General features: G+C 42.2%; 1 protein-coding gene across 1 annotated transcript in view; it reads right to left on the bottom strand.

The window, feature by feature from the left end:
• ADGRV1 (adhesion G protein-coupled receptor V1) overlaps positions 1–27370 on the bottom strand; it is a 428595-nt gene that overhangs the window by 225052 nt on the left and 176173 nt on the right. The window contains exons 64-74 of the mRNA XM_054987564.1: positions 24300–24532; positions 22710–22858; positions 20166–20367; positions 18978–19197; positions 17449–17688; positions 16036–16185; positions 14097–14570; positions 13150–13293; positions 12265–12436; positions 3393–3528; positions 555–1402 (exon numbers count right to left, since the gene is read on the bottom strand). Coding sequence (XP_054843539.1) covers positions 555–1402; positions 3393–3528; positions 12265–12436; positions 13150–13293; positions 14097–14570; positions 16036–16185; positions 17449–17688; positions 18978–19197; positions 20166–20367; positions 22710–22858; positions 24300–24532 — 2968 coding nt within the window. The remainder of the gene's footprint in view (positions 1–554; positions 1403–3392; positions 3529–12264; positions 12437–13149; positions 13294–14096; positions 14571–16035; positions 16186–17448; positions 17689–18977; positions 19198–20165; positions 20368–22709; positions 22859–24299; positions 24533–27370) is intronic.

Below are 27370 nucleotides of genomic sequence, written 5' to 3'. Positions count from 1 at the left end.
CCTTCCCTCTCCCCTTTCCTTGTGATAGTCGTGTGTAGTGCTGTGTAGTGTTTTGTAGTTATGAAAAATAAAAAAAATTATAAAAAAAAAAGGAATAAAAGACTGATTCTTAATTAGAACTAAAGTCTCTTAAGACACAAAAACGATCACAGTTATGGCCATGGCTGCCTGCTTTCTCCAGAGATTCTTGAGAAGCCTGAATCTAATTTTGCTCCCTGACTCCCAAGCTGAACAACTGGCCACTCGGCATTCTTCTAGAGTGAATAATCAATGGTGAAGTAATATAATGTATTTGTATGCACTTTCCTTGATTATTTGTTATCAATATGAAATTATGCTACTATACTTCATAAATCAGTTTGATTTGTAAATCTAACCCAGCAGTGTACATGGTTATCAATATCATAAAAGAATCTGTGCACTGTAATTTACTACAGGAGTGGATTTCGGCATAGGAAAAATGCCAAGTACAATGACAGTGCTGTTAAATAAACAATAACAACCTTACCCAACAGTATTTAATTATTTACTGAATGGGGGAAAAAAAGTATTACCTTTGATAACTATGGTGGCAAAGCCTGCAAACCCATATTCATCACTGTCTTGCGAAATCAGCGCTCCACCTTCGGGGTCAGAGAGGACAACATAAAAGAATTCCTGTCCTTCAGGTTCATCATCATCAAGAATTCTGACAGACACTAGGCTTTCTCCTTCTCCATCCAGCAACATCACAGAAAAAGCCAGCTCTTCAAAATCCACCCCTTCAGTCGCCCAGGTCAGGTTGGAAACCCAAGAAACTGTTTCAAAAGAGAATGTATCTATCCCACTTTGAGCACTTATTCCACCAAATGTTTTAACGGCTACTGAGACATTGCCCACAACCCCCCGAGTCCTTTTGATATGAATCAAAACTGTGTTTGGCATGCTATTATTGGTATCTTCTTCAGTGTAAATAACAGATGGCCCAATGCTCAAGATTCCATGATGGATATCGTTGGCCAATAGGACAATTGATGCAACACTAAGTTCTGGGTTCAGACGTGGATTCCACATCAAGTCTAATTCCTGTGTAGGTAAAACTTCCACAGACGTTAAGTTCACAAAAAATATTTCATCTTCTTCTGATATGCTGTCATCAATTATCAAGATTTCAAACATGGCCTCAGTTTGAAAGAGGCCAAAAACAAGCTCTCCATTATAAACAGACTCAAAGTCTTCTAGTGGTTTGGCACTTCCTGCAATTGTCTGATAGAATAATTTGGTGAAGTTGCTTTGGTAACCAAACAGTCTTTGTACATATAATCTGACCACTTGAACATCTTCCTGTACCAAAATATGCCTTGAGTTAGGAGCAAACTGGAAGATTCCCATTGGCTCAATTTCAGCAACAGTGAAGCCTAATCTACAACAAGAAACAAATATGTACAAGTTGAATTTGGAAAAAAAAGCCATCTGTGGAAGAAAAACGTGCCCAGTGAAAATGGGAAGGACAAAAATAAAAACAATGGGTTCAACACAAGCAAGGATGGTTTTACTCTACTACCACTTTCACTTCTCTGAAAACAATCTTCCTCCAGCCACATAGCAGAGCTTTACCTTTTGCAACAGCTGAAGTCAAATCAAGACTGGTGTGCAAAATTAAAAATCCATACCTTGAACTTTTCTTCTATCAAGTTGAACAAGAATCCGTTGATTTTACTAGAATTATTGTTCCATTATACACACACACGTTTAAGATATAGACATGGGCTTGGATTCCAACCTTTGTTTCTGCTGGCACAAGACTTCCAATCATGGAGCATAATCCCCTGCCTCCCGTTGTATCCTGAAATGTTCCCTGAAATCTTGTGCCTGGGGATCTCATGTACCCTACACCAAACAGCATTTCAGGTGGTGTTTTGGACTGCTGTAGGACAAGGACAATGGGGAAATCATACTCCATGATTGTGTCTTTGTACAATTCTTTATGCGAGTATTTGATCCTGTGACAAAGTCTAGTTGGTTCCAGAGACTAGTAGATAGTCTCTGTCTATATACTATTAGGTACGGATAAGTGATGTCACCAAAGTTTGTAATTATTTGCATTGGAATACAAATTTAGGCAAATCATAAACCAACCTACAGTTTGATTTCTTCACCCTCCCATTTTCCTGGCTGCTCCACTGTTGTGATAATGGAGGCAGAAAAACGGAAGGAGTTCTCTCCCCAACCCCTTCCCTTGCGGTCTGCAACACAGCTAAAGGCAGTATCCCAACATCTGGGAGTTGTGGGATGTGTCCTTGTGATGGACAGCAATAATTCCAGCTCCACCTCTTCTGTGAAAACAGCCAATGAGAGCTGGCAGAATGCTGGGCCAGTGACAGTTGAAAGTCTGTTGAAAGACCAGTTAACGCAGTTACTAACAGAAAAGGTTTGGAAGCTGCTGAAGAGAAGCAGCAGAGATATTGCTGACTGTTGACACTTATTCTGATACATTAACCACAATATATCTTACTAGCAACAAAGCCTGTTTTTTTAAAAAAAAAACAGGCCCTAGAAAACCCAAGACAGTTGGCCCTCCCACCACGGCACCTTCCGGAGGGACACCACACCTCGCTTGGCCATCCCATGACAGTGGCGCCCTCTGGAGTGACGGGCTGGCTCGCCTGGCTGTCCTGTGGTGGCGGTGCCCTTTGGAGATGCGTCATAGGCAATACGGCTTGCCTTTTATATAGAAAGATGTGTTTTAAAATCATTCACTCGTGTTTTATCTTATAAATATAAATTATTGTTTCTATGTTAAACCTGGCTGGCTTGAAGTTGTTGGCTGAAGGGAAATAAGACACACACAAACCTCAAACACACTAATCACGACAAATGTGTTAAGTTTAATTAAATGGTAGTAGTGTATATAGGGAAAATAAACTCTTTAAGTTCCCTGAAATCCCTTGTGAAGGTAGGTTTATAGTTGGTGGCAGTGTGAAAAGGGATTACATATTGTTGTCTCCACACTGCCACCAACCTTAAACATCCCTTCACAGGTTTGAGGATTCACAAGCAGCTAAGGGCAGTCACAACCCACCACCTGTATAACCTTTATTATCAGGCAGAATTATTCCTGTCCATCACAGTCCATTTACTACAGTACCCAAAATTCATACTAAGAATTTAGTATGGGGAAAGGAACTGCACAACTACTCATGACATATAAATTCTGCCCTAAGCAGGTTAGATTCTACCAAGCTGCATGTTCTAGACTCTACCTGGCAATCATAACCCTATGCTGCTCTGAGTTCCCAAGATGAAGAAAGGGATACAAGTATGATTAGATAACTAAAAGAGATCAAAAGAGTTTTTTAAACTGTCTGCATACAGCTGCTGAGCAACACACAACCAACCAATAATTTTCTTACCTCAGCTGAACCCCACCAGATACATTACTATGAAGTTCTGATAGATGTACAGCAAATGCCTCCGGAATACTTGGATTTGGAGTAACATGAAATACAATTGCTCTGCTTGGCTCACCATGAGAAAAGGTAGCAGAGCCTAGAAAAAGAAAGTCAGAAAAGGAAAGAAGGGTAATTTGAGAATGATCAGATTATACCCTACTTAACAATCATTTTACAGATGAATGTTCAGTGTTGAAGGCAGGACTATTCTCCTTTATGCCAGTGCTGAAAGAACCTTCTTCCAACATAACAAAAAATGAAGTGGTCAAGAATGGGGGTCAACATACTTTCAGAAAGATTTGGAATTTGGGCAAGGCAGAGATGAAATAATTATCTATTTAATCCTTAATGAGGAGCAAACACATGTGTTCCAAGTAAAAGGTCCCAGTGTATCTCTCTACCATCTCTGGGACAGGGCGGGGGACAGGGTTTTGTGTTGTGGTGGCTTTGCCTTTCCAATGGTATGGCAGCATGCCTGGAGAATGAGTGGGTTACTGTTCATCTCCTCATGGGTTGGAAGGGGTGAAAAGGGCCTCCAACCCCTGTATGACCTCCTCACCTGCCCAGCAGTGTGGCAGCCCTGCTCACTCATAGGCAGCCTCATGCTTGCTGGTGGGGTGCACTTGGCTGCTCCAGCCGTCCTGCACCCTGGGGTATGCGGAGCAGCTTAGCTTTCACACTGCTGCCATTTTGCCTTTCCAGTGGCATGGCAGCATACCTGGAGGATAAGTGGGCCACTACTCATCTCCCTGTAGTTCGGAAGGGGCCAAAGGAGCTTTTGGCCCTCATATAGATTCCTCATCATGTGCTCAGTGGTGCTGTGGTCCTGCTCGTTGATGGGTGGCCTCGCACTTACTGATGGGGAGGAGTAATCACTGCCTCTGGACAGCCCACTCCATGCTGCCGTGGCCTCATTCCTCCAGAGGCGCAGCAGTGCTAGCCTGAGACTGGTGGGTTGGTGCTTGACTCCATGGTGGTACCGGGGGGATGGGTGTGGAGCTGCCTGGCTTTCCAGCTGCTGCTGCTCTTTTCCCCTTCAGTGCCATGATTCCTACAGAAGAGGCCAAATGGGCTTGCACTTACTGTGCACTTGGCTTGCATGGGTTGCCTCTGGCTGCCATGCAGGGGTGGGATGGGGGGCTGACAGGCCTTAGTGGGTGTGACCCTGTTTTTTCCCTGGAGGTTGAGCTGCCCCAGGATCGAACATGTGAGGGCTACCTGTTCCTCCAATGCCTGCCTCATGATGACCATCTCATGTGACTCACCAGTGGTAGGATTGCCAGATTGTTGCTTCTTGCAGCACTTTCTTGGCACTGGTGCAGTGGGGGGTGGGGGAGCAGGTTGGATCACCTTGCTCCTACCACAGGTAGAGTTGCCAACTTCCAGGTAGTGGCTGGAGGTCTCCCAGAATTACAACTGATTAGTTCCCCTGAAGAAAATGGCTGTATCGGTAGGTGGATAATTTGGCATTACACCCCACTGAGGTTCCTCGCCTCCCTGGACTCTGCCCTCCCTTTCTCCTCAATATATTGGACATTATATTGGAGAAGAATTATTTCAGATTTAATTATTGTTACTATTTCCAGTTGAGGGGGGTAGCCATGGGATGCGCGGCCGCTCCCAGCATCACGAACATTTTTATGTCCGCCTTGGAGAACAAGTGTATATTTAACAATGCGGTGAACCCCTTTAAGGATTTAATCCTCTTGTATAGGCGGTACATAGATGATGTCATTATCCTGTTAAAGCATGAGGGCATTGCAGAGGAGCTCGGTAACTGGTTTAACTCTTTACATCCAGATATTCAATTTACCTGAACCGGTAGTAACAGCAGCCTAGACTATTTAGACGTTACCATTTATCGGGAGGTAGACAACAGACTGGCGGTGCGCCCCTTTAGGAAGCAGACAGATCGTTGCTCCTATCTACATTATCGGTCCTTTCACCCGAGGAGCCTAAGGGACAATATTCCCTTGGGTCAATTTCTGCGGTTGAAACGGAATTCCACAAACCCGTATTTTTACAGGTCTTGTGGCCAGGAGTTGGGTGATAACTTTGCAGTGAGGGGGTACCCGACCCAAGTCATTGAGCAGGCCAAAGAATGATCGGACACAACAGATCAGGCTGCCTTATTGACCCCTAGACAAAGGAGGCCGGACAACAGAATTAAATGGGGTTTGGAATATACCCCCCTGGCCCCAAAAATTACTTCCATCATTAGGCAACACTGGCATATTATAAGCGGGGTTCGTGGTTGTGAATCCGGACTGTCAGTTGGTTACAGACGCACGAGGTCAATAAGGGATATCTTGATTAGATCAGAATTCTCCAGCAGCCCCCCTCCCACAAATGTGCCGAAGGGCCATTTTGCATGTGGCACATGTAATGTATGTAGTCTGATGGTTAGGCTTGATCAAATTTTACCAAATCATTCCTTTCATAGGAACAGGTTTTCCAATTGTAAGTCAGCAAATGTGGTATACATTATTCAATGCAAGTGCCCCTTGCTGTACATAGGGAGCACCACGCGCCCTTTAAGGACGAGAATCCAGGAGCACATATCAAGAATTAAGAACAGAGTGTCAGAGGCGCCTTTGGTTAATCATTTCCATGAGCATAAACATCTTCATAATGATTTTAAGGTCTCGGTGATCGAACATCTGGATTGCCCACACACTTTGGACGCAGGAAAATTATTAATGCAATTGGAATCCAAGTGGATTTTCCAACTAAATTCTTTGTCACCACATGGATTAAACTTAGAGATTATTTTCTCCTGCTTTTTATGATCCCTTACTGTAAGTTTTCGCGTTCCTGCCGGACCTCCCTCCAGCTTTAATTGGCTCCAATGGACCACTAATTAGCCCGGCCCCATTCAGTGGTATAATACAGTAGTCCTTTTCATTTGTCATTAGTCCGTGAATACCATCCTTTTGCAAGCGGTAGGAGAGTGTGTTCTGTGCCTGTAATGTACTGTGAGTATAATCCCAATTAATGTTTTTATTGTAGAATGGTGTGTACATATATATTTGCAATTCGCTTATTGTTACTTTCCACTTTCACAGTATGTCCGTTTTGAATTGCTTTATGCCCAGGATGAAGTGAGTTTTTTACTCACGAAACGGGTTAATAACAATTGCCTGCACATACCCGTCGGCGTTTTTTAGATATTTATTCAAGTTCTTGGACTGTGAATGAACAACATCTTGCACAACTCCCTATCTACCGGCTCCCTTCACCATTATTGGCATTTTGCATTTTAAAAATCTGAATTATTCCGGACAGTGAAGATTGATAATTCCAAGTTTCAAAACGAATGGACTTTGTATTTTTGTATTTGTGTATTTATACTTTATGATTAATTATGTATTTATTCACAATAGCACTTTTGCACTTTGCACTTTAAAAATTGAAAAAATATACAAAATTAATTCTATGCTTTGAGTATCCCTGGTCTTGTCGCTTCCTCTCGGTTTGTGTTCCGGGGTTGCCCGTTGTCTTTTCCTCCAACTTCCAGGTAGTGGCTGGAGGTCTCCCAGAATTACAACTGATTAGTTCCCCTGAAGAAAATGGCTGTATCGGTAGGTGGATAATTTGGCATTACACCCCACTGAGGTCCCTTGCCTCCCTGGACTCTGCCCTCCCTAGGCTTTGCCCCAAACCTCCAGGAATTTCTCAGCCTAGAGGTGGCAACCCCAGATACTGGAAGGTGGTGAGGTGGTGTGTGCGGGGAAGAGGGCATGGTGCACACCCTGGTCTTTGTGTGCAGGGGATATTGTCTTGGGCAGTTACTGGCTCTCAGGCCCTGCAGAGCTTTGGGTCTGTGGCAGCTTGCTCCTTTTGGGTATGACACGAGTGCTGGCAATCTGGCACAAGGGTTCAACTGGCTGTATGGAGTGGCCCCATGACTAGTGGACAGACCAGCAGGCTGGAATCCAGGACAATGCTGGGTCCCTGAATGGGATGGGTAGCTGCTATCTTCTCCTTCTAGGTGAAGTGCAGGCCCTGGCTGTGGATGGCTCCCAAGAAGACTAGATGATAGCACTGCTCTGGGGCATCTTGGTTCATCTCACTGCCTGTCCTGATGATGGTGGTGCCACTGTCTTCTTGGTTGTGGTGGCTGTAGTGTTGCTGGACGGCTGGACAGTCTAGAGTTCATCCAGGGACCAGGGGCTGGAATGAGCTGGCTCCATAGTGCCTCTCACAACTCTGGTCGCTCTGACAGACAGAACCGGCGCAGCAGATTGCTGGTCAAGAAGAAGACCCAAACGAAGGGACACCAGAGAATAACATGACGGACAAGCATCCATGATTCTCCGCACTGCAATGGGTCTTCTGGCTTGTGAGGACTGCTCGGCCAAAATGAAGAAGGACAGCAGGAAGGGTGTAGCAGACCACACGTTCAATAACTAGCTGGTAAGTTACGCCATATTTGCCAAAGTGGTGGCCTCAGATTTTCCGGAGACAGAGTAACATCCCTTCACCTGGGGAATGAGCTACAGGCCCGAGCCTTGGCTGGGGGCACAGCAGCCATCAAGTACATCAAGGACTTCTGGAAGATGGTGTTGCACTGAGAGAAGGTGGGACCTGGCTGACAAGATATGGTTGGTGACAGCCAGACAGCAGGCTCACAGCTGGGGGTCCAGGCAGGGGAAGCTGCCCACAGTGGGACTTGGGTCTGTGGGGTGTGCTGGGCAACATGTCTGTGAAATGGTTGTTGTGGATTTTCTGGGCTGTGAAAGCTGCTACATGTCTCATCGCCAGTCCTCCTGCCCATGCAATTCTGGATCTCAGCAGCCCTTTAGGGAAGGGCAGCTGCAAGGGCTGCCAAGAATGAGGGCTGGAACAGCACCACTCATGGGGCCACCAGTGCCCCACAAAGTAGCCTGGTGTCGTTGGGGGAGACAGAGTTCACCAAGTGAATGAAAGTGGACCTGCAGATTTGGGTGTGCATTCATCAGTCTTCAAAAGCACCCCCTTCGAGCTATTTTCCTCAGATGTGAATGCCAACTTCTGACACCTAAGGGGGTTGGGTGCAGTGTGCACTTTGATGCGAGGATATATGTTCAACGGTGGTCTGCCACTTGGCTGGGGGTAGATATAAGCAGGGACCTGATGTTCCTAGAGTTCTTTCCCATACTGGTTGCAGTCAACACCTGGCAGGATGTGTTCAGGCATACAAAGGTATGTTTGATGCAACAATCAGTGGTATGGTTGGTTACCAGCAGTCATCGCACTGAGCAAGTACCACACTTGGTGCATAAATTCATTCTAGTCTGCTAGCATAATAACATTTAATTCTCAGTTTGCTATGTTGCAAGTGTGGATAACAACACTGAGAGTACTTTATATTGCTTTCAGGAGGAGAGATTCAGGGCCTTGGCATCTGACTTAAGAAGCCATCCCATCCTGGAGGAGTACTAGGCACTTGAGAGCGACTCATAATGCAGGGAACATGGAACTCAGCTGCAGTCACCTCATTTCTAGAGTTTTCCAACATGTTGGGGAGGCTCAATGCCTCGATGGGCTTCTAAGGTTCTGGGCTTCGGGGACACACAAAGAGTATGTCTGTGGTCAGTAAGGCTTTAATGCCTCTGTGTTATAGTTGCAGGTATTATTTATTATTTATTTCAAATTTGTATTCCGCCCTCCCCGCAAGTGGGCTCAGGGCGGATACCAACGTATTAAAAATACAATTAAAATACAATAAAAAATTCATATTCATTAAAAACAACACATTTAAAACAAGATGGTGGACAACCTTCACAGGGAGGGTTTTATTCCCCCCTTTTTTCCAGGCCAGTGGAGGCCCAGCCTCAGCCATATGCCTGGCGGAACAACTCTGTCTTGCAGGCCTGGCGAAAAGATAGCAAGTCCTGCCGGGCCCTGATTTCAGAAAGCAAAAATAGGGACCACCCCGGTGCAAGCACAAGCAAAATTACAGACAAAACCAGGGCTGTGAAGTGAAAACTCAATGAATACACATTAAGAACACTCAAATTATCAAAAATATAGTTATAATGTGTATATACAAAATAATCCAAATACTGAAGTAATCAAGATGTGAGTATTACAACAACCATCCCAGTAAATACATCACAAAAGTGCTCACTGGCACAAAACAGTAAAGGGGGGGTGCACGCAGGCACCTCCTAAGAATTATACAACCTAAAGGCAGCAACACTCAATTACAAATATACAAGGGTGCACACTGGCACTACCATTCAATTAGGCAGCCATGGAACGGTTTACAAGGGATACCGTCCACAGCAAAAACATTTAAAGGGCGAAAATGTCCAATAACATCAAGCTGCAATTGAAGAAAAGAGGCTGGAAAGAGCTGAAGGGGTCCAACGCCAAGTCAGCAAATTCAGCCACCTCATCAGCCACAGGACGGGATTTGCGTCTGTGACTAATTGGCGGCTTCACTGAGAGAGTATGCGAAACTGTTCCACAGGGATCTAACTACATGTGCCTGCTGAAGAAGTGATCCATTCACGAAATGGGCTAATACTATGTATGCTGGCAAATCCCGTCCAAACCCCACCTTCCCACAAAGCTGGGAACAGCGGGGCGCCCCTCCGCTTTGGCCTCCCCGATCCGATCCACAGATCGGAAACAGGAGATGATCGGTGTGGATCGGTGATTTGGGGTCGTCGCTGGCGCAGATCCACGATTAGCTTGATCGGTAATTTTTTTGGGATCGTGCCCACCTCTATCTAGGAGTTGTGTGCCAGGACGCTGTAGGATTCTTCTTGTCTTGTTAAAATTTTGTTTGATTCACCTACTGTTTTAAAGGAAGTATTATTAACTGAATATGAGCAGTCACTGTGATGCGGTGGCAAAAAAGGCTAATTCAATCCTGGGTTGTATCAAAGGGGCCATAGCATCGAAATCACAGGAGGTCATAGCCCCTCTCTATACTGCCTTGGTCAGGAGTATTGGAGTACCTGGAGTATTGTGTGCAGTTCTGGAGGCCTCACTTCAAAAAGGATGTGGACAAAATCGAGAGGGTGCAGAGGAGAGCGACAAGAATGATCAGGGGTCTGGAGACTGAGCCCTACGAGGAAAGGCTGAGGGCCTTGGGAATGTTTAGTTTGGAGAAGAGGAGGTTGAGGGGGGACATGATTGCTCTCTTTAAATATCTGAAAGGCTGTCATTTGGAGGAGGGGAAGGAGCTGTTCCAGTTGACAGCAGAGGGTAGGACCCGAAGCAATGGGCTTAAATTACATGCACAAAGGTTCCGGCTGGATATTAGGAAAAACTTTTTCATGGTCAGAGTAGTTTAAAAGTGGAATCAGCTGCCTAGGGAGGTGGTGAGCTCCCCATCACTGGCAGTTTTCAAGAAGAGGCTGGATGAATACTTGTCAGAGATGCTTTAGGCTGATCCTGCACTGGGCAGGGGGTTGGACTAGATTGTCTGTATGGCCCCTTCCAACTCTATGATTCTATGATTCTATGAAAATAAAAAAAAAATCAGTAGCACGCAACACATAACATGCATTCAAGGCTAACTAGAAAAGAGAGTAAAAGTTGGGGAATAGGTACCATCCATATGCCTGAGAGAGAGCGAGAAGAGGAGCGATAAGCAGCCGGTGCTTCAAGGTGGAAGGGCTTGAACAGAGTTCGAGGGTGGAATGCTGGATCCAAGCATGCACACAGTCTGAGACTGAGCGACAGCCTATCTTATACCATGGATCCTACCTTGGGGCAAGATTGCATCTTCTACCCCCAAAACAAAAGCTTGAGTGGTTGGTCCCGGGGCAGGACAAAGGATTGCGAAGTTGTCTTTGGGGCGAGACAAAGAGCTGGCAAATTGTTCCAAGTGGGACAGTAAGTTGGTAAACCATCTCTGGGGTGTAACAAAGAATTAGGAAGGTTTGATTAAGTCTTCCCGGGTGGAACTAAAGTTATCAAATTATGATTCACAACCCATGAAGTGGATGAGTAAGGCGATCAGTCTCTAAATCACTTAAGAATAGGAAAATGAGATCACTGGGGTGGGATGCATTGATTAATTCAGGAACTCTGGGAAGGCCCTATCGTATCAGGATCCTTAGCTCACTTCCGGGGCCAGGGAGAGGGTCGAGCTGGCCTTGCCTGTTTCTCCCCATGTTTGCATGTTCCAGCTCCTGGGCGGAATCTGCCTGGGCAGCAGCTTCCATGTTTTCTGCCGGCTTGGACAGTAGTTTAGTGCTGGAAGCACATTTAGAGAAGAGGTTTATGGTATAACCATTACCATAAGAACCTCCAAAACCTCCATTACCATAAGAACCTGCAAAAGAACCTCCTCAGGATACAGTGAAGCATTAGCACTCCATTAGCATTCCACACCCTGGGAAACCCTTACAGGATGACATAACCCAACCCACCTTTCTGAGTAGATATAAATCACCTGCAAACATCTCCTCCACAGTTTGACACTGAGAGATCCCTGTCTTTCGGTGCTACACCTCTGAAGATGCCAGTCACAGCTGCTGGCGAAACGTCAGGAACTACAATGCCAAGACCACGGCAATACAGCCTGGAAAATCCCCAACAACCATCATTACCATAAGCCTTCTAATATTATGGGGGTGGTTCTGACCGCTAACATATGCTGTGCCAATGCTCGGATGGCTGTAATCAACAAAGTGGTGTCCTATTTCCATCCAAAAATGGTGTGTTGTGTATTGCCCTAGGCACCTGCCTCATGCAAAGTCTATATGGATGCAATTCTATGCAACTGTGGGAATCTCTCTAGAGGAAAGTTTTTCCCTACTGTCCCCAAGAAAAGCCATTTCCTATTGTGTCAGATTGTCCCTCTATGCAAGGGCAAAATAAAAGCTCTCACCAGATGCTGGTGTAATGTTGCCTGGAAGAAGGAACTCTGGAAGAGTGCCAGGTGGATATCCAGAAGTCCAGATTACTGTGACTGAGCCATATACTCCTTCCCGAATTATCAGAGCTTGAGTTACGCCTGTTGTGATATTTCTAACTCGTAACAGAAGAGAATCAAAGGCAACCTACCAAAAGAAAAAAAAGAAAGAAAGAAATGACTGCTAAAAAAAGTGCAGTTTTACATGTTCAGGTGTGTTATTATACTGGCAACAGCTATGTAATATTTACAATAAATTTAAATTTGTGTTTATCAAGTTATCATATATAGACTATATATCAGACATTACTTGTATTACAAATATAAACCCCCAAATTCCAAGTGTTATAGCAAGAATATCCAGGACACTGACATTCTCATTGCATAATTCCTTTATTAATGCAAAATTATGAACCCATAGAGCTACATGCAGAAGCAGAAAAATAAAACATTTGGGGGGGGGGGGAGGTCCGCTCTTATATAATCTAATGATATCTAATAAAAAAAAACCAGTGAAGTAGTTGAAATATTTTGAAGTGTGTAATAAAAAGCACATTATATTTTTGAAAAAAACTACCAGAATTCTACTTTTGAAAACAGAACATAATAGCATATGAGCCATGACAGAATCTGCAATTCTGGTTGACCTATATGGCATATCCTACCTCAACAGCAAACAAACATTAAACAAGTATTTCCCTCCAATTTTACAAGTTAGTATATTTATAACTAAATAATTCAAATGTTTCAACATCTATGAAATATCATCACATTAATTTTAGTATAATCTATGTACTCAGATTTGCAGGTTTACTCTGCCCTCTGCTGGAATACATATTACAGTGCAACAAGGCTCCTTACCTGAGAATTGGCAGCTTCCCTGGGAACTGGAAGAGAGACTGAAATTGCTGTCTGTAGTATTTTAGGCACAGTATTGGCATGGACATTAAACAAGCTTACATTGTTCAATTCCAGAGTGAAATTCAAGCCCAGGAAGAGAAATACCTTGAAAAGAAATCACTTATATGACTGTCCTCGACTAGCAAATGACACGAATAAGGCATTCAAATCAGCAAATCTGTATAGTTCTAATTCAGCAAGGGCCAGTTTTAAAACACAGTTTTACAAACCTTTTCGTTAAAAAGTTACTGATAAGAATGTTCATATTATGATAACAACCAGGAGAGAGTGAATTTTGCCTTCAGGTATGTTTTAATTTACAGAAAGTAGTCCAAAGGATATTGATAAGATTTCCTAAAAATATTGCAAATGATTGAGAGATTTGTGATTTTTACCCTTTTTACCTGACTTAAACAATTTTTCTCCTGATTCACTTTATCATATTTTTAAAACTTTGTTTATTCTTTCCAGAATATTTTATTTTTTTAAAAAATCTATTTGCTGACTTTGGAATTTAAGAGACTACACTTTAGCAAGAGTCTGTGATTTTACAGAATTGATCTAGTAATCACAGGTAAAGAGCTTAATAGTGCCAGTTTCCTTCAGGAGAACCTTTTGCCCATCAAAAACAAATAATGAAGAGATTGCTTCTCAAGTCATTGCAGCCTAAATGACTTCACTGGAAGCAAAAGAGATTTTCTATTCTGGCACACATACAGATACCCAGTCTTGCACATATTTAAGTTCCCCTTCTTCCAGAATGAAATGTCTGAATTTCTAAGGTTGAAACCACATTTGATAACAGATATTGTTCACAAAAGATTCTATGTTGCCTATGCTACTCCATCTCTAAAAGTGTAGGGATCAATCAAAATAATGTTCTTGCAATGTGACAAGTAGTTACAGACCTGGGGACATATTGGCACTGTCTTCACTCCATAACTAGAACCTTCTTTAACTACCAGATGTCCTACTGTATTGGCAGGGGTGATTAACTGTTCTTGACTGGAGGAGGAGATCTGATACTCCACAATCACATCTGCAAAAGTCCCACCAGACCGCGTTACATTAATCTGGATGTGTCGGCTGAGGTCTTCCTCTACCAATACTGATTGCTTTTCAGAATACAAGGCAAATACTCCATGAGGCTCATCATTTGCAAATACAGTGAATCTAGAAGTACTTTTCTCCCAATCTACATCCGCTCCTCCTTCCACTGAAGTCAGCTGTACCACATAATCCTCATCTATTTCAGGAACATCATCAGGCAATAAGGAAATAACAATTTCAGATGTCCTCTGCTGATCAAGAATGATGACAGAACCATTGGTTATGAGGAAATCATCTGTAGTATCAGAATCACTACTCAGTTCCCAGCGAACCTAAAATAAGTCAAAATCTTAAACCAGTATATTCAAAACCATGCAAAATGTTCACATATATTTTATATACAGCAAATACCTCATTTTAAACTGAAAGTAAATTCTCCACTAAGTATTTATATGTCATGTAAAATTACTTATGTTTTATTTCAGGAATACTTCATCTCTGTATTTGGAATTATGCTTGTTTTCATATTTCTGTGATCCATAGCCCATTGTATTGTTTACTGAATGTCCCAGCTGTTGATTGTATTGACTTACACTGTATAATCTGCCTTGAGTCTCAGTGTACTATAAAAAATTAAAAAATAAAATTGTTTGCCTTTCTCATTGAGTTTCAAGGTAGATTACACAATGTAAATCAATGAAGTCGATAGGATGAGACATCTAATAAGCAAGAATAAGACTAGGATTGCAGAAATTTGAAAGCATATATTAGACATAATATATTAACCAATGCAGAAAATGGCATTACATAAGTAGAAAGCAATGTAGTGTTAGTAGGATAATACACACAACAAACAGATAGACACAGATACACAAACAGATATACTATACACAGTTATTAAAACATCTGAACCATCCCATTATATAATAGCCCTTATAATAATGCCTTCCTGAGCAATTCTGTTTTACATAGTTTGTGGAATGACAGATGCATCTTAAGGCAGGCTGTCCTACAAGGTGGGTGCTGATACAGAAAATAAACTTCAGAGAATCCACTTGTCTGGCAGGTGTTAATCTTGCCCATTTGTAGGGCAACACCTGAAGAAGGCCCTGATCAGAGAAGCAAAGTTGTCATGGCAGAACATAGGGGGATAGGCAGTCCTGCAGATATGAAGGACCAAGACCATGAAGGGCTTTGAATACAATAGCTTATACCTAGAACTGAACTTGATAACTGATGGCTAGCTAGTGTAGTGATTGCAGAAAGGGTATAAAATGAATGCTCCACCAAGCTTTTGATAATAGCTGCGGCTTTCTGCACCAACTGGAATCTCCAAATTGACTTCGAGGGGAGACTCATGTTAATCTTGGTGTCATATGGCATGGCCAAATCTGCCGAGTCAAGGCAAAGGGCCATTTTTCAGGCTAAACTAAGTTAAAGTGTGTGTGTGTGGGGGGGGGCGGGTTGTGTGTGTGTGACTGCATTAATATACTGAATCCAGTAATGCTGGATCCAGTATAAGGCCTAGGCCCTTAACCAAGTCAGCAATGGTTAGCTATAAATAAATACATTTTTTCTGAAGGACAGCTCAATTCTCCATATGCTTTCTATTCTAGCTCTGACTTCTGTGCTGGTTCATGTGACTCATCTCCTTCCAAATTGTAGAATAATGTAAAAATAATAATAATGAGTAACCCTAATTACCTTGTAGTTGGAATGATATGATGATAAATGAGCTGCCAAAGAACTGAGATTGCAATGTTGTGATTGAGCAGCTAAGAACCAAAGAAAAATTACCGTAATGTTCCCTGTGGTGCCTTGAATTCGTGTTATGAAAAGCACAATTTTCAGTGGCCCATCTGATTCTGATGGCTCTTCATAGTATTTTGGGAGTAATGATTCTGGAGTGAACTGTACAATTCCATTGGGATCACCAAATTTTTGAATCTATAAAGAAACAGAAGATGCAAAATCATAAAATTGCAATGGGCCATAACTGGTTTCCCTACTTTGTAAGATAAGGAAAAATATTTATTTATTAGATTTTTAATTAAAACAATTTAAGCGGAAACTTCTGACTTCATGTTCACCACGAAATTAAGAACAATGCAACTAGGTTTGCATTCTCAAAGGGACAGTTGACTTTTGTTTGCCTCCCTCTGCCCCATGCCCCATGGAAAAATTGCATGTGAAAGTAAAGGGAGCTTCAAAGCATTTTGCAATATGGCAAAATAAAATAACAGAGCCCTGGAAGAGACAGCAGATGAACTGTATACCTCTAAGCCTAGCAATATTTTGGTAGATTTGGTTAAAATAAAATAAACACAAAGTAAGCTGAGCAGTACTTCAACTGTCTCAAAGCAATTACCTGTACCCAAGTCCTTGGAAAGCTGCTGCCTGTCAGAGTAGACAATACTGAGCTCGATATACCAGTGGTCTGTTCAGTAAAAGGCCACTTCATGTGTATTCTCTCTTGTTCAGGATGAAAGCAGCAGTAGAAAAAGAACACTTAAGGGCAAGCCATGATTAGGCTCACACGTAATTTGGCTTAAGGATCAAATTACATGTGATATTGGCAAGCCATGATTAGGAACTCCCAACATTATTTTTAAAAGAAAAACTAACTAGCAGCCCTTTACAGTTTCTTTAAAGGTAACAGAATTAGCTAGAAAAAGATGTTCAACCCTTTCTTCCCAAGCCATTTCCTCAATATAAATTGTCATTGGCTTAATGGAACGTGGGAAAAGGGGTATACAAACTTCCCTGAGTATATTTTTATGAGGTTGCTAATTAGTACAAAAGAACAGAAAGGGAAACTTGTTAACAGTGCTGGTGGTTTTGGATGTTCCACACACATCGGATTCCCTTTCTCCTTCTCGCTACAGCCTCCCAGTCCTTGTAGCTACTTTTAACATGGGATGGGAAAGAGGGAAAGATCCTTGCATTTTGTGGATCACTGGATCCAACCCACTGTCTAACTTAACCCTAGGTGACACAGGCAGTGATCAGAAAAACTGGATGAAGTGCCAGCTTCTCAATATGTTGACAGGAATTTTTTGATTTAGGATATGTCTCCTTTTTTGCAATACGAGTCCTCAAAGCTACCCACATATATGCATTCGATTGAATTGTTAAACAATCTTCTGCAATTAAAGTACTTATTTCAGGGCATGAAAGCTTAACAGAAATAGAAACAAATATATGATTTACAATCAGTGTAATGCTGGCAGCCTTGGGATCTAGTTCTATTTCTCCCTTTAAAACGATCAGCCTAATAATGTAGGTTTCCTGAACTTCAACATCTTCAGGAGGATAAATTTCCAAGTTGATGCTTCTCAGACCTTCTTCTCCTTCTTCAAAATAGAATGATCCATTCACTGGGTCACCAATGTCACTGTTTAGGGCAGGTAAAACTACCTCTGAATTGGGTCCTAAAATGTCCCAATTAACCTGTCAAAGACATAACATAAATATTGCATGATTAGCTTAATCAAAATATTATAAAAGAAATGAAATGTTACAATTCTACAAGTCCTCAGCGTTATGACCCATTGCAATTTTATGATTTTGCATGTTCTGTTTCTTTATAGATTCAAAAATTTGGTGATCCCAATGGAATTGTACAGTTCACTCCAGAATCACTACCTTCTAGATTCACTGTACAATTGGAAGAGGACTAAAGAAGTCTGAAGTAGTGTCACATAAATACTGGCAAAATATTGCCAGGCAAGGCTCTTTTGACTACCATTATCTTAGCTGAGCTGCTGTCAGCCTTAACCCAAGAAGGTCATCAGTGACTGTAGATTCCAAGATACAAGCAACGTGGGTGAAATTAAACTCCCCCATCTGTAGCAGAATATCTTGCATTTTCAAATAACACTTTGCAGAGTGCAAATTAGTTCACCAGTCTTGGAGGTTTTCACAAGAAAAGAAAAGGCTACATTTTCTGCTTATAATCTAGGGTACTTTCAGCCAAACCACAAATACTGGTGGTCATTACTGAATACAACATCTGAGAGTAGAGCATCAGTTTAGGAATATTTTTTGGTAGGCAGTAATTTCTCAGCTTGGTTTTGGTTTATTTTTGTAATTAATGACCTTTTTAAGACAGAAGTAACTAAGCAACAAGAAATCCAATTATCTACAGTTGACCTATGAGAATAATAAAACTCGTTATTTATGTTGAATGACTAAAATGATGTTATAATTGTATTATTGTTGTTATAGATTTTTCTAAAACTATATCAGCAAACACAACCTTGCAAAACCACATTCACACTTTGTACTATTAATACCTCCATCAGTCACTTTTCTTGCTCAGGAACTAGAAGCGAAAGAAAGCTACTTCCTTGGCAATCACTCAAATTAAAATATTAGATAGAATTTGGGAGAGAGATTTATAGGTTTGTCCACTCATATCCTCCTCTGCTAAGCACAGATACTGATATATTTCCCCGCCCTGAGCCTGTTCGCGGGGAGGGAGGGCTAAAAATCAAATTAATAAATAAAAATAAATAAATTTAAACCGAAGCCCTTCAATATACTAGTCCATGCTGAACTGGAAGAATTCTCCGTAAAGTTTATTACGTTCAGTGGCATACATATGCCATATATGATTCCTCTATATACACTCAATCTGATATGAAGACTTCAATAAGAAGGGATCATTTTATCATAAGTATACGTATTGCTATCAAGAGTCCATAATTACAAACAAAAATGCAGAAGAAAGGGCATACCTGAGTATCTTCTACCAAACTACCAGTTCTTTCCAGCACCAAGGACAGCGTCAATGACACATTAGGATTGGGAAGAATTATTTGGCTTTGATTGAGGAATCGAACAGTCCCATGTGGAGAGTCACTCTTAGAAATAGTTATTTGGCTCACTAGGTGGAGCCCAAGGACTGCTCCTCCAGTGGCTCCTATGAGATGGATTGCAAACTGCTCATCATATTCCCTGTTCCAGAGACAAGAGAAATGATCATATTTTGTTGCCAAACATAACCTGATAATTGAAGTATCACTGTCACTGAAATCTGAATGTCCAGTAATTTGCTACATCACTTGTATATAGGGCTTTTTTTCAGGGGGAACGGAATTCCGGCACCTCTTGAAAATACTCGGCAATAGTGCTTGAAAATAATATGATTTCAAAGAATCCCATGTGTTTCTTCCTCATTTCCCTCTTGAGAGTTCCGCCACCTTTTTTCCCAGAAAAAAACCCGCTTTTATATATTCCTGAGTAACGCTGTGGCTGTATTTACATATCAAGACTTAAGCTACCTCTCAGGATTATTGTGAGGATAAAATTGAAGAAAGAAAAACAGTGTATGCTTCCTGAAGATCCTTGGAAGATCAGGATAAAGACTGAAATGTAATGAATTATTTAACAGCTACATGGATATGAAGTCTGATTTCTTCATGAGAAAAATTTACAGGAAAAAAATCGGAAAGCAAATGGGCAGACTACAATAATAGTAGTTTTCTATTTTGCATTCTCAATAATTGCTACACAGTTCAAATGTAGATTACTTTTCCAGTATAGGCACTACATGCCCTGACCTGGATTGCCCAGGTGAGCCTGATCTTGTCAGATCTCAGAAGCTAAGCAGGGTCAACCTTGATTAGTAATTGGATGGGAGACCTCTGTTGAAGACCAGGGTTGTAGAGGAAGGCAATGGTAAACCACTTCTGTTAGTCTCTTGCCATGAAAACCCCACCTGTGGTCACTATAAACCGACTATGACTTAAAGGTAAGGGTAAGGTTTCATTTCATAGGCGTGAGATATTTTCATATTTTTGAAGTTGCTTTACCCATTTTTATAATCACAAATTCCAGTTAAAATCACATTAAAAGCCTAACACAGAATTTTTGAATAATTATTGCTTAGTAAATGAATAATTCAATAGTATTAATATCGTTACCTTTCATCATCATCTATGATCAAAACGTTGATAAAACTCTGGTTCTGGCCATGATTAAAGGTGACTGAGTTATTTGTAATACTATAGTCAACACCACCAGGAAGAGCTGAAATACTTCTAGATATGAAATCTGCTGTCACATAACCGTAATTCCCATGTCTTCGCAATACTGGAATCATTATTAACCCAATGTCTTCTTCCACTTAAAAAAAATAAATAGAAAGAGTGGCTTTCTAAATTATGTCAATGTACATCACCATCTGGTTGCTACTTGAGTAGGAGATGTTCAAGAAACTGTCTAGAAACACCACCATCACCTGCACAAAATTATAATTTTGATCAGCTTACGGCATACATCTTGAAACTTGATATTTGTTAGGGAATGATCATGTAATCCTTTCTTCCCAACTATCATGGACTGAAACCTTTTGGAGAATCAATAAGCAGCCCGACAGGCACTGTCATTTCTTTGTGTTTTTAATTTCCCCCATTTTTCTCCCAGTGTTCACACTAACTTTGGGCAATATGGAAAAAATTGCTTTAATGTTTCAGAGGAGCACACCTCTGTATGTAACAACAACATTCAAGAATCTACGGAAAAGCACACTTGGGTGTTATAAAAGAGAAATGGGGAAAGATAATGGAAAGAAAGCAATTCAAAACTCCTTTTTTGTTTCCTGAAAAAACATATATGTTTAGAGTTTTATATTTTTTTGGCATGGAAAGAGCTAGTTTTGATTGGGTTTGTGTTACTCTTTTGTTTCTATGGTACTGAAGTGGGTAGTTCTGTATCATAAAAAAGACATTAGAAGAAACACCTACAAAATTTGTGTATGTTCAAACACACATTTAATTTTCCAGATTTTGGCACAAAAGGACTTGTTATGAAGAGTTTCAATTTTCTGTTGTTTCTGTGGTACTTAAGGGCACCTTTTTGTACCATGAGAAAAAACAGAAATTCATTCATTAGTGTCCTGCAAGCTGAAAATCTTATGTTTTAGTTTTACCATTTAAAGCAAATAAAAGCCTATTATTGAAGAAGCTTCTATTATATCACTGATGTAATTTTTACGTGGCAACATCAAAGTGTACTTTTCCCAGGATCCCCAATTCTTGGAGTTATAGAAGTCTGCACATGTGGGAAATGAGAAAGAGTAATCTCTTTTTAATCCTTGTGTTCCTTTCCTTGATGATCTGTGACATTCAATGGAACAAAATCCATGTATTAAAGATGGAGCAAACCATAATCAAGGTGGAGCTGTAGTAGAATACAAAGGTGTTAGAGGTGCTGAACAAGAAAGCTGAGTCAACCCAGGGCTAAGGCTTCATGGCCAGTTTGGTAGAGTTGCCATCACCATCTGAAGTAAATAAATAAATAAATACTACTCTTTCAAATCAGTGAACAGTGTGTTCACAGCAATATCTGCTTCCTGGCTCAGTGAGAGCAGTAGCAAGCGCTGGATCTAGGGTTGCCCACACCCGGGGCAACCCTTGGCTGGCCACCTTGCGTGCGCGCACTGTGTGCGCACGCTCCCCGCGCTGCGTGATGACGTCACTTCGGGGCTGGGAAGCCGCCCGCGCCATTCACCTCCCTGCAGGCGAATGGCGCGGGCGGCCTCACAGCCCCCCGCACTGCTTTTGCCTGCCCCGCAAGACAGGGGGCAGCCAGCTTGCCGCGCACCCCCTGCCCTGCAGGACAGGCAAAAGCAGCGCGGGGGACTGCGAGGCCGCCCACGCCATTCGCCTGCCCCGCAGGACAGGGGGCGGCCGGCTTACCGCGCACCCCCTGCCCTGCAGGGCACGCAAAAGGCAGTGCGGCCGCCCACGCCATTCGCCTGCCCCGCAGGACAGGGGGCGGCCGGCTTACCGCGCACCCCCTGCCCTGCAGGGCACGCAAAAGGCAGTGCGGCCACTCGTGCCTTTTGCCTGCCCCACAGGACAGGGGGTGTGCGGCAAGCCGGCCGCCCCATCCTGCGGAGCAGGCAAAAGGCAGCGCGGGGGGCTGTGAGGCTGCCCGCACTGCTGCCTCCGCCCTCTGGCAGCTGGCAGCTGCTCCTGGAGCCCCATCCCTGGTGGTGCCAGGGACAGACTACCCCCCTGCCTCCCCCTTGATCCGGCCCTGGCAGTAGCTTATACACCAGCAGGAAACGTGCCTGTAGCATCTTTTGGTGTGTAAAGTTACTGTTCTAGTAGGATACATATGTACAGAAACTTGATTTTGTACAAGGATTACACTAAGATAGGACACTGAGGAACTGAGCAATTAACATTCTGTAGTATAATTCTGTAGTATAATTAAACATTTAGATTATTTAAAGAGCTGATTTTTTATTTTATTTTCTGATACCAATATACTGAGTTTTTGGCCCTCTTTCTGTCATATGTGGAGCAGTTTTTACACTTTTGTTCTCTGCTTTGTTCACAGGAAAACATAAGTATGTTAATCAGATACAGAATTCTGAATAGATAGTATTATTTCTATGTTAATGATGATTACTCTAATTCTTCTTGCAGAATGCAGCATGAAGCAAAATATTAACTTACCTTGCAGGCTTGTGTAAAGTGGATCAAATTCAATTATGCCTTCTGCATTGTCACTTTTTGATATAATGATTCTCACAACTGAGGCATTTCCTATTTCAGGGGGCTGATCAACCTGCAGTCCGTGTTCTTTTATTGTAAAATCAAACCCACTTGCAAGAGTATGTGAAGGGAAATACAAAGGAATTAGACAAGGTGCTTAGACTCCCCATATGTCCCTCTTCCTGCTCCTTTATATATGGGTTTCAACCTTTCTAGCCATGCCTTTAATAATAATAACATTCGATTTATATACTGCCCTTCAGGATGACTTAACACCCACTCAGAGCAGTTTACAAAGTATGTTGTTATTATCCCCACAACAAAACACCCTGTGAGGTGGGTGGGGCTGAGAGAGCTAGATGCTGTGACTGACCTGAGGTCACCCAGCTGGCTTCAAGTGAAGAAGCGAGGAATCAAACCCAGTTCTCCAGATTAAGAGTCCTGTGCTCTTAGCCACTACACCAAACTTGCTCTTTACAGTTTGAATCGGGGACTTTGACAATCTTCCTGTAATCCATACAATTATAAGCAAGCACCTTCTGCTGATTTCTTAATCTCTTTATTTTATGCTTCATACACAAAATGCTGGGGAAAGATATGAACCAAATTTCACATGGCCATCACTTACCAACAGAAAAAAACCCGATAGCAGTGGAAGCTATTCCCAAATAAGTTGCTCTGATCCAGCAGGCATCTGTATGCATAACCTTTCCTAGACAAAACAGTGCGTTCCTAAGCAGAGTTACTCCAAGCTAAGCCAATTGATTTCAATGGGCTTATATTGGAGTAACTCTGCTTGGGATTGCAATGTAAGGCACCATGTGCAACAGATCCTTCTCAAATTCATCTATAAGGAGTTTTTGCTATCAGGTTAAGATCTAACTTTGTCTCCCCAGCATTTTGTTTTGTTGTTGGTCAATATGAGTATGGAAGTATTTTTTTTCTCCTTCTTCCCACTGCTTGACTTCTAACTTTACAATCAGATAATTTTCTGTTACCCATTTTAAAATATATTTTAAGGATATATTTCAAGTACCTATTTATTTATTTGATGCCAGTAAAATTGCATCAAATGGTGACTTTCAAGATTTCACAGAAATTAGTATGGAGATTTAGACTGTCATCTGTTTTATTGTAATTTTTGATTTTTTCATTGTAGAGCCAAATATTTGTTGAGATATAACTGACCAAAAACAAATAAGTCAGTATTTAAACATCTAAATATGGAGAGCTGCAGTATCTTGCATTTAAAACATCTGAATTAAATATCTTCCGGAACACAGCTTTATTACCCAAGTACAGACTGCATTCATGTGTTCTTTTCTGAAATGCTGTTAACTTATAAAAATTATGCTTTATTACTATATATACTAATTTTGACGGTGGGAAATCAGTATATCCATTCTTTTAGACCTGATCAAACATCTGTATCTTGTGATCTGTTGCTGAATCCTGAGCATCAAGTAAGATTAGTTTTGGCAAACAGTACTATACAAAGAACATTTTGTTGCAGTAGTTAATTTCTTCCCATACACTGAAAGTCATTTTTACCTTCCCAGTAGTTCCACTTTGGTAATTTCTATTGAAAAGTCTTCAGGGCCTTCAGGAAGATCATCATCATGAATTTCAGTAACAAGGGTTTTCACTGTTTCATTGGGTTCAAACTTAAGCTCTCCCAACATGACAGTAAAATCCATGCCTTCCATTGCAGTTCCATTCAGTGCCTGACACCAGAGATGAACTTGCCCATAATGTCCATGGGAACGGAAAATGGTGATATTAGCCTGTGGAAGACAAACATTTCTTAAGGTTTCAGCTATTCTTCCAAGAATCTAATGGTTTAATTCTAAGGCTGGAATTCTGGTATATCTAATTCTGATAGACAGTGGAAAATCTCAGAGGAATTGGTGATCTTTCCCTTCATTTACCCAGCATGCCACTGTTGGTCCCCCCGCCCAATCCTCTCTAAGTGATAGGAGACCATCATGAACAAAATGGACCACAGCAGGAGGGGGGAGGGAGGAATGGAACACTGCACTAAGGAAGAAGGATGGGGCAAAATCATTGGAAGGAAGCAGCCTTATGTCTTGTGGTAAGCTTTGTTCATGAGGCTTCCTCCAACCTAAAGAAAGAACTTTTGGACAGCAGGCTGCAGGCCAAGGGCAAGTGGAGAAACCTGCTTTTTCCATCAGCTCCTCCAAATTTCATCTTCTTCTGAACAGAAAAACAGCAATGTGGTGGCCTGATGTGAGCATCAGCTACTTTAGGACACCTGGGCCGATTCCAGACGGCCCTCCCCATCCCGAAACGTCGCGCGTCATCTCACGGAAAACGCAAAATATCGTGTTTTCTCGCGTGAGTTTTGCACGACGTCGCGCAAAACTTGCGCGAGAAAACACGATATTTCGCGTTTTCCGCACGATGACGCGCGACGTTTCGGGATGGGGAGGGCCGTCTGGAATCAGCCCAGGCAAAGTATGTGTTCATGCTTGCACTCTCTTGTACAGACCACTCCTGCTGTCATCAGATTCACAGCTGTTGTGTCCTTTATTCTCCAGGAATCTGTAATGGCTTCCAAATAAGAACTGATATACAAATTTGACAAGCTTCATTTATTTGGAAATCAATAGTTGTTAGTAAGATAGTGGTCTGAAAATTTGTGTGCACCTGAGCCATTCTGAATGGTAGCCAGTGTTTGTACGGCATTCCACAACCTGGAAGCACGAAATTCCCTTCTATTTAAAACTAGGACAAAAGATAAGAAAGGCTCTCCTGGCAGTAAAAAGATCTCTGCCTTGTTCTTAGATCCTACCCTTTCCTCCTATCTGTGTGGGACACCTTGCTCTTGCCCACCTCACCTAATACATTAGTGAGGAAGAAGAAAGGAAAGAGCAGTTAGCCACTTAAATCTATCTCAACAGACCCCAACCTTTAGAACTTGGAAAGCAAGGGAAAAGCTGCTTCCTCTTCTCAGAACTGGGAGTGTCTTCTCTAATGGTGGAACAGGATTTATTTCACTCTGACTCATGAACAGAGACCCAGATCTGGCTAGCCCAGATGAGCCTGATCTTATTAGATTTCGGAAGCTAAGCAGGGTCAGTCTTGGTTAGTAATTGGATGGGAGACCTTGAACAAAGACCAGGGTTGCAAAGGCAGGTAAAGGAAAACCACTTCTGTAAGTCTCTAGCCATGAAAACCCCACCAGAGGTTGCCATAAGTCAGCTCTGACTTGAGGGCACTCTACACACACACACACACACACACAAACTGGGAGAGGAATTAAGCCTTTCCAGTACGTTCTCCTGGAACTGGTAGTTTAGGGTCTCATCAGTATTCTATGAATAAATAATCATTCTCAGACACAATGTGCTGGGCTAGATACTTACAGAATACATTACTATCCACTTCAGTTTAACTACATGATAAATAAATGACTGCTAAAAATGTACTGCTCTTCTAGGCAGATTAGTGCCCACTCAGAGCAGTGAACTAAGTCAGTGTTGTTATTATTCAGACAATATAGTTGGGAAGCTGGGGCTGAGAGGACTGGCTTACTCAAGGCCACCTGCTGAGCTCATGGCAGTAGCACACAGAAGAAAACAAAACAACTGGTGGAAGAAAAAGACAGAGGAAGATAGAGAAATCTCCTGGGGTTGGGTGGGGGTGTTCTAAAGACTGAGCACATTACTGAAAATGCTGTTTCTTGACTTGTCACCTGTCTAGCCTCAGATGGTTAGGGCACCTAAAACAAGACCTCTGAAGATGACCAGAGCGGTAGGCTCATATGGGAGTAGGCAATCCTTCAGGTATGCTGGCCCCCAGCTACATAGTGCTTTAAATTGGGCCTGGCAGCAAATTGGGAGCCCATAGTGGAGCCCATAGACTGCTTCCAATTCAGGCTAGAATTCAGTAAGAGACTCTGGAGGAGCTAGGTCCCAAATCAAGAAAGATGCTCTTTTCTTTCCTTATATAATCTGTGTTTTGCTTGGATTTTACAGAAAAATGCCTTTAATAAGCATTTTATAGTTCGGTTCAGAGTGTCTGTTGTCATCCTATTTTTACAACACAATAGAACATTTCCTTTTGATGTATTTCTGTATTATTTTAAGCCCACCTTACATTACAGAGTATTTCTGAGAAGGCCTGGCCCCAGACTTACCTAGGGCTCCAGTTTGCAGCCTGTGGGTGTGTGTGGCACAGCACAGGGAGGCTGCCATTATTCTTGATCCCCGGCAGCTCCCAGCAGCTTCTATGGGTCTGCTGCAGGCAGCCTGTGGTTCAAAACACCAAACCAGCCAGTCAGCAGAAGGCTGGCTGGGCTTGCGCTGGGGAGGGCTATTCAGCCAGTAAACGTGGAAGATGCAGTCTTCCCTCTGGTCTGCTGGCTGGGTATATCTTCAGGAACCAGCTGGGACCCTCAACACTTTGCTCTTGGCCAGCTTCCCACCACCCCTCCTTCTCTGTGGTGCTGGTGGTTGATGGTTCTGTACAATTGTTGATCTGATTTGAGATGTTATTCCTTGGCTAGTGGTTTTCAGTTTTTGTAACTCACACTGGGGTTTCGGTGTCTGCTGTTTTCTTGCTTTGTCACAACTTTAGGTAGGGGTGCTTTTGACACTGGG

This window comes from Eublepharis macularius, chromosome 8 (assembly GCF_028583425.1).
Source record: "Eublepharis macularius isolate TG4126 chromosome 8, MPM_Emac_v1.0, whole genome shotgun sequence".
Lineage (NCBI taxonomy): Eukaryota > Metazoa > Chordata > Lepidosauria > Squamata > Eublepharidae > Eublepharis > Eublepharis macularius.
The sequence above is the reverse complement of the archived record's forward strand: the minus strand, read 5'-3'. Positions and strand labels throughout refer to the sequence as shown.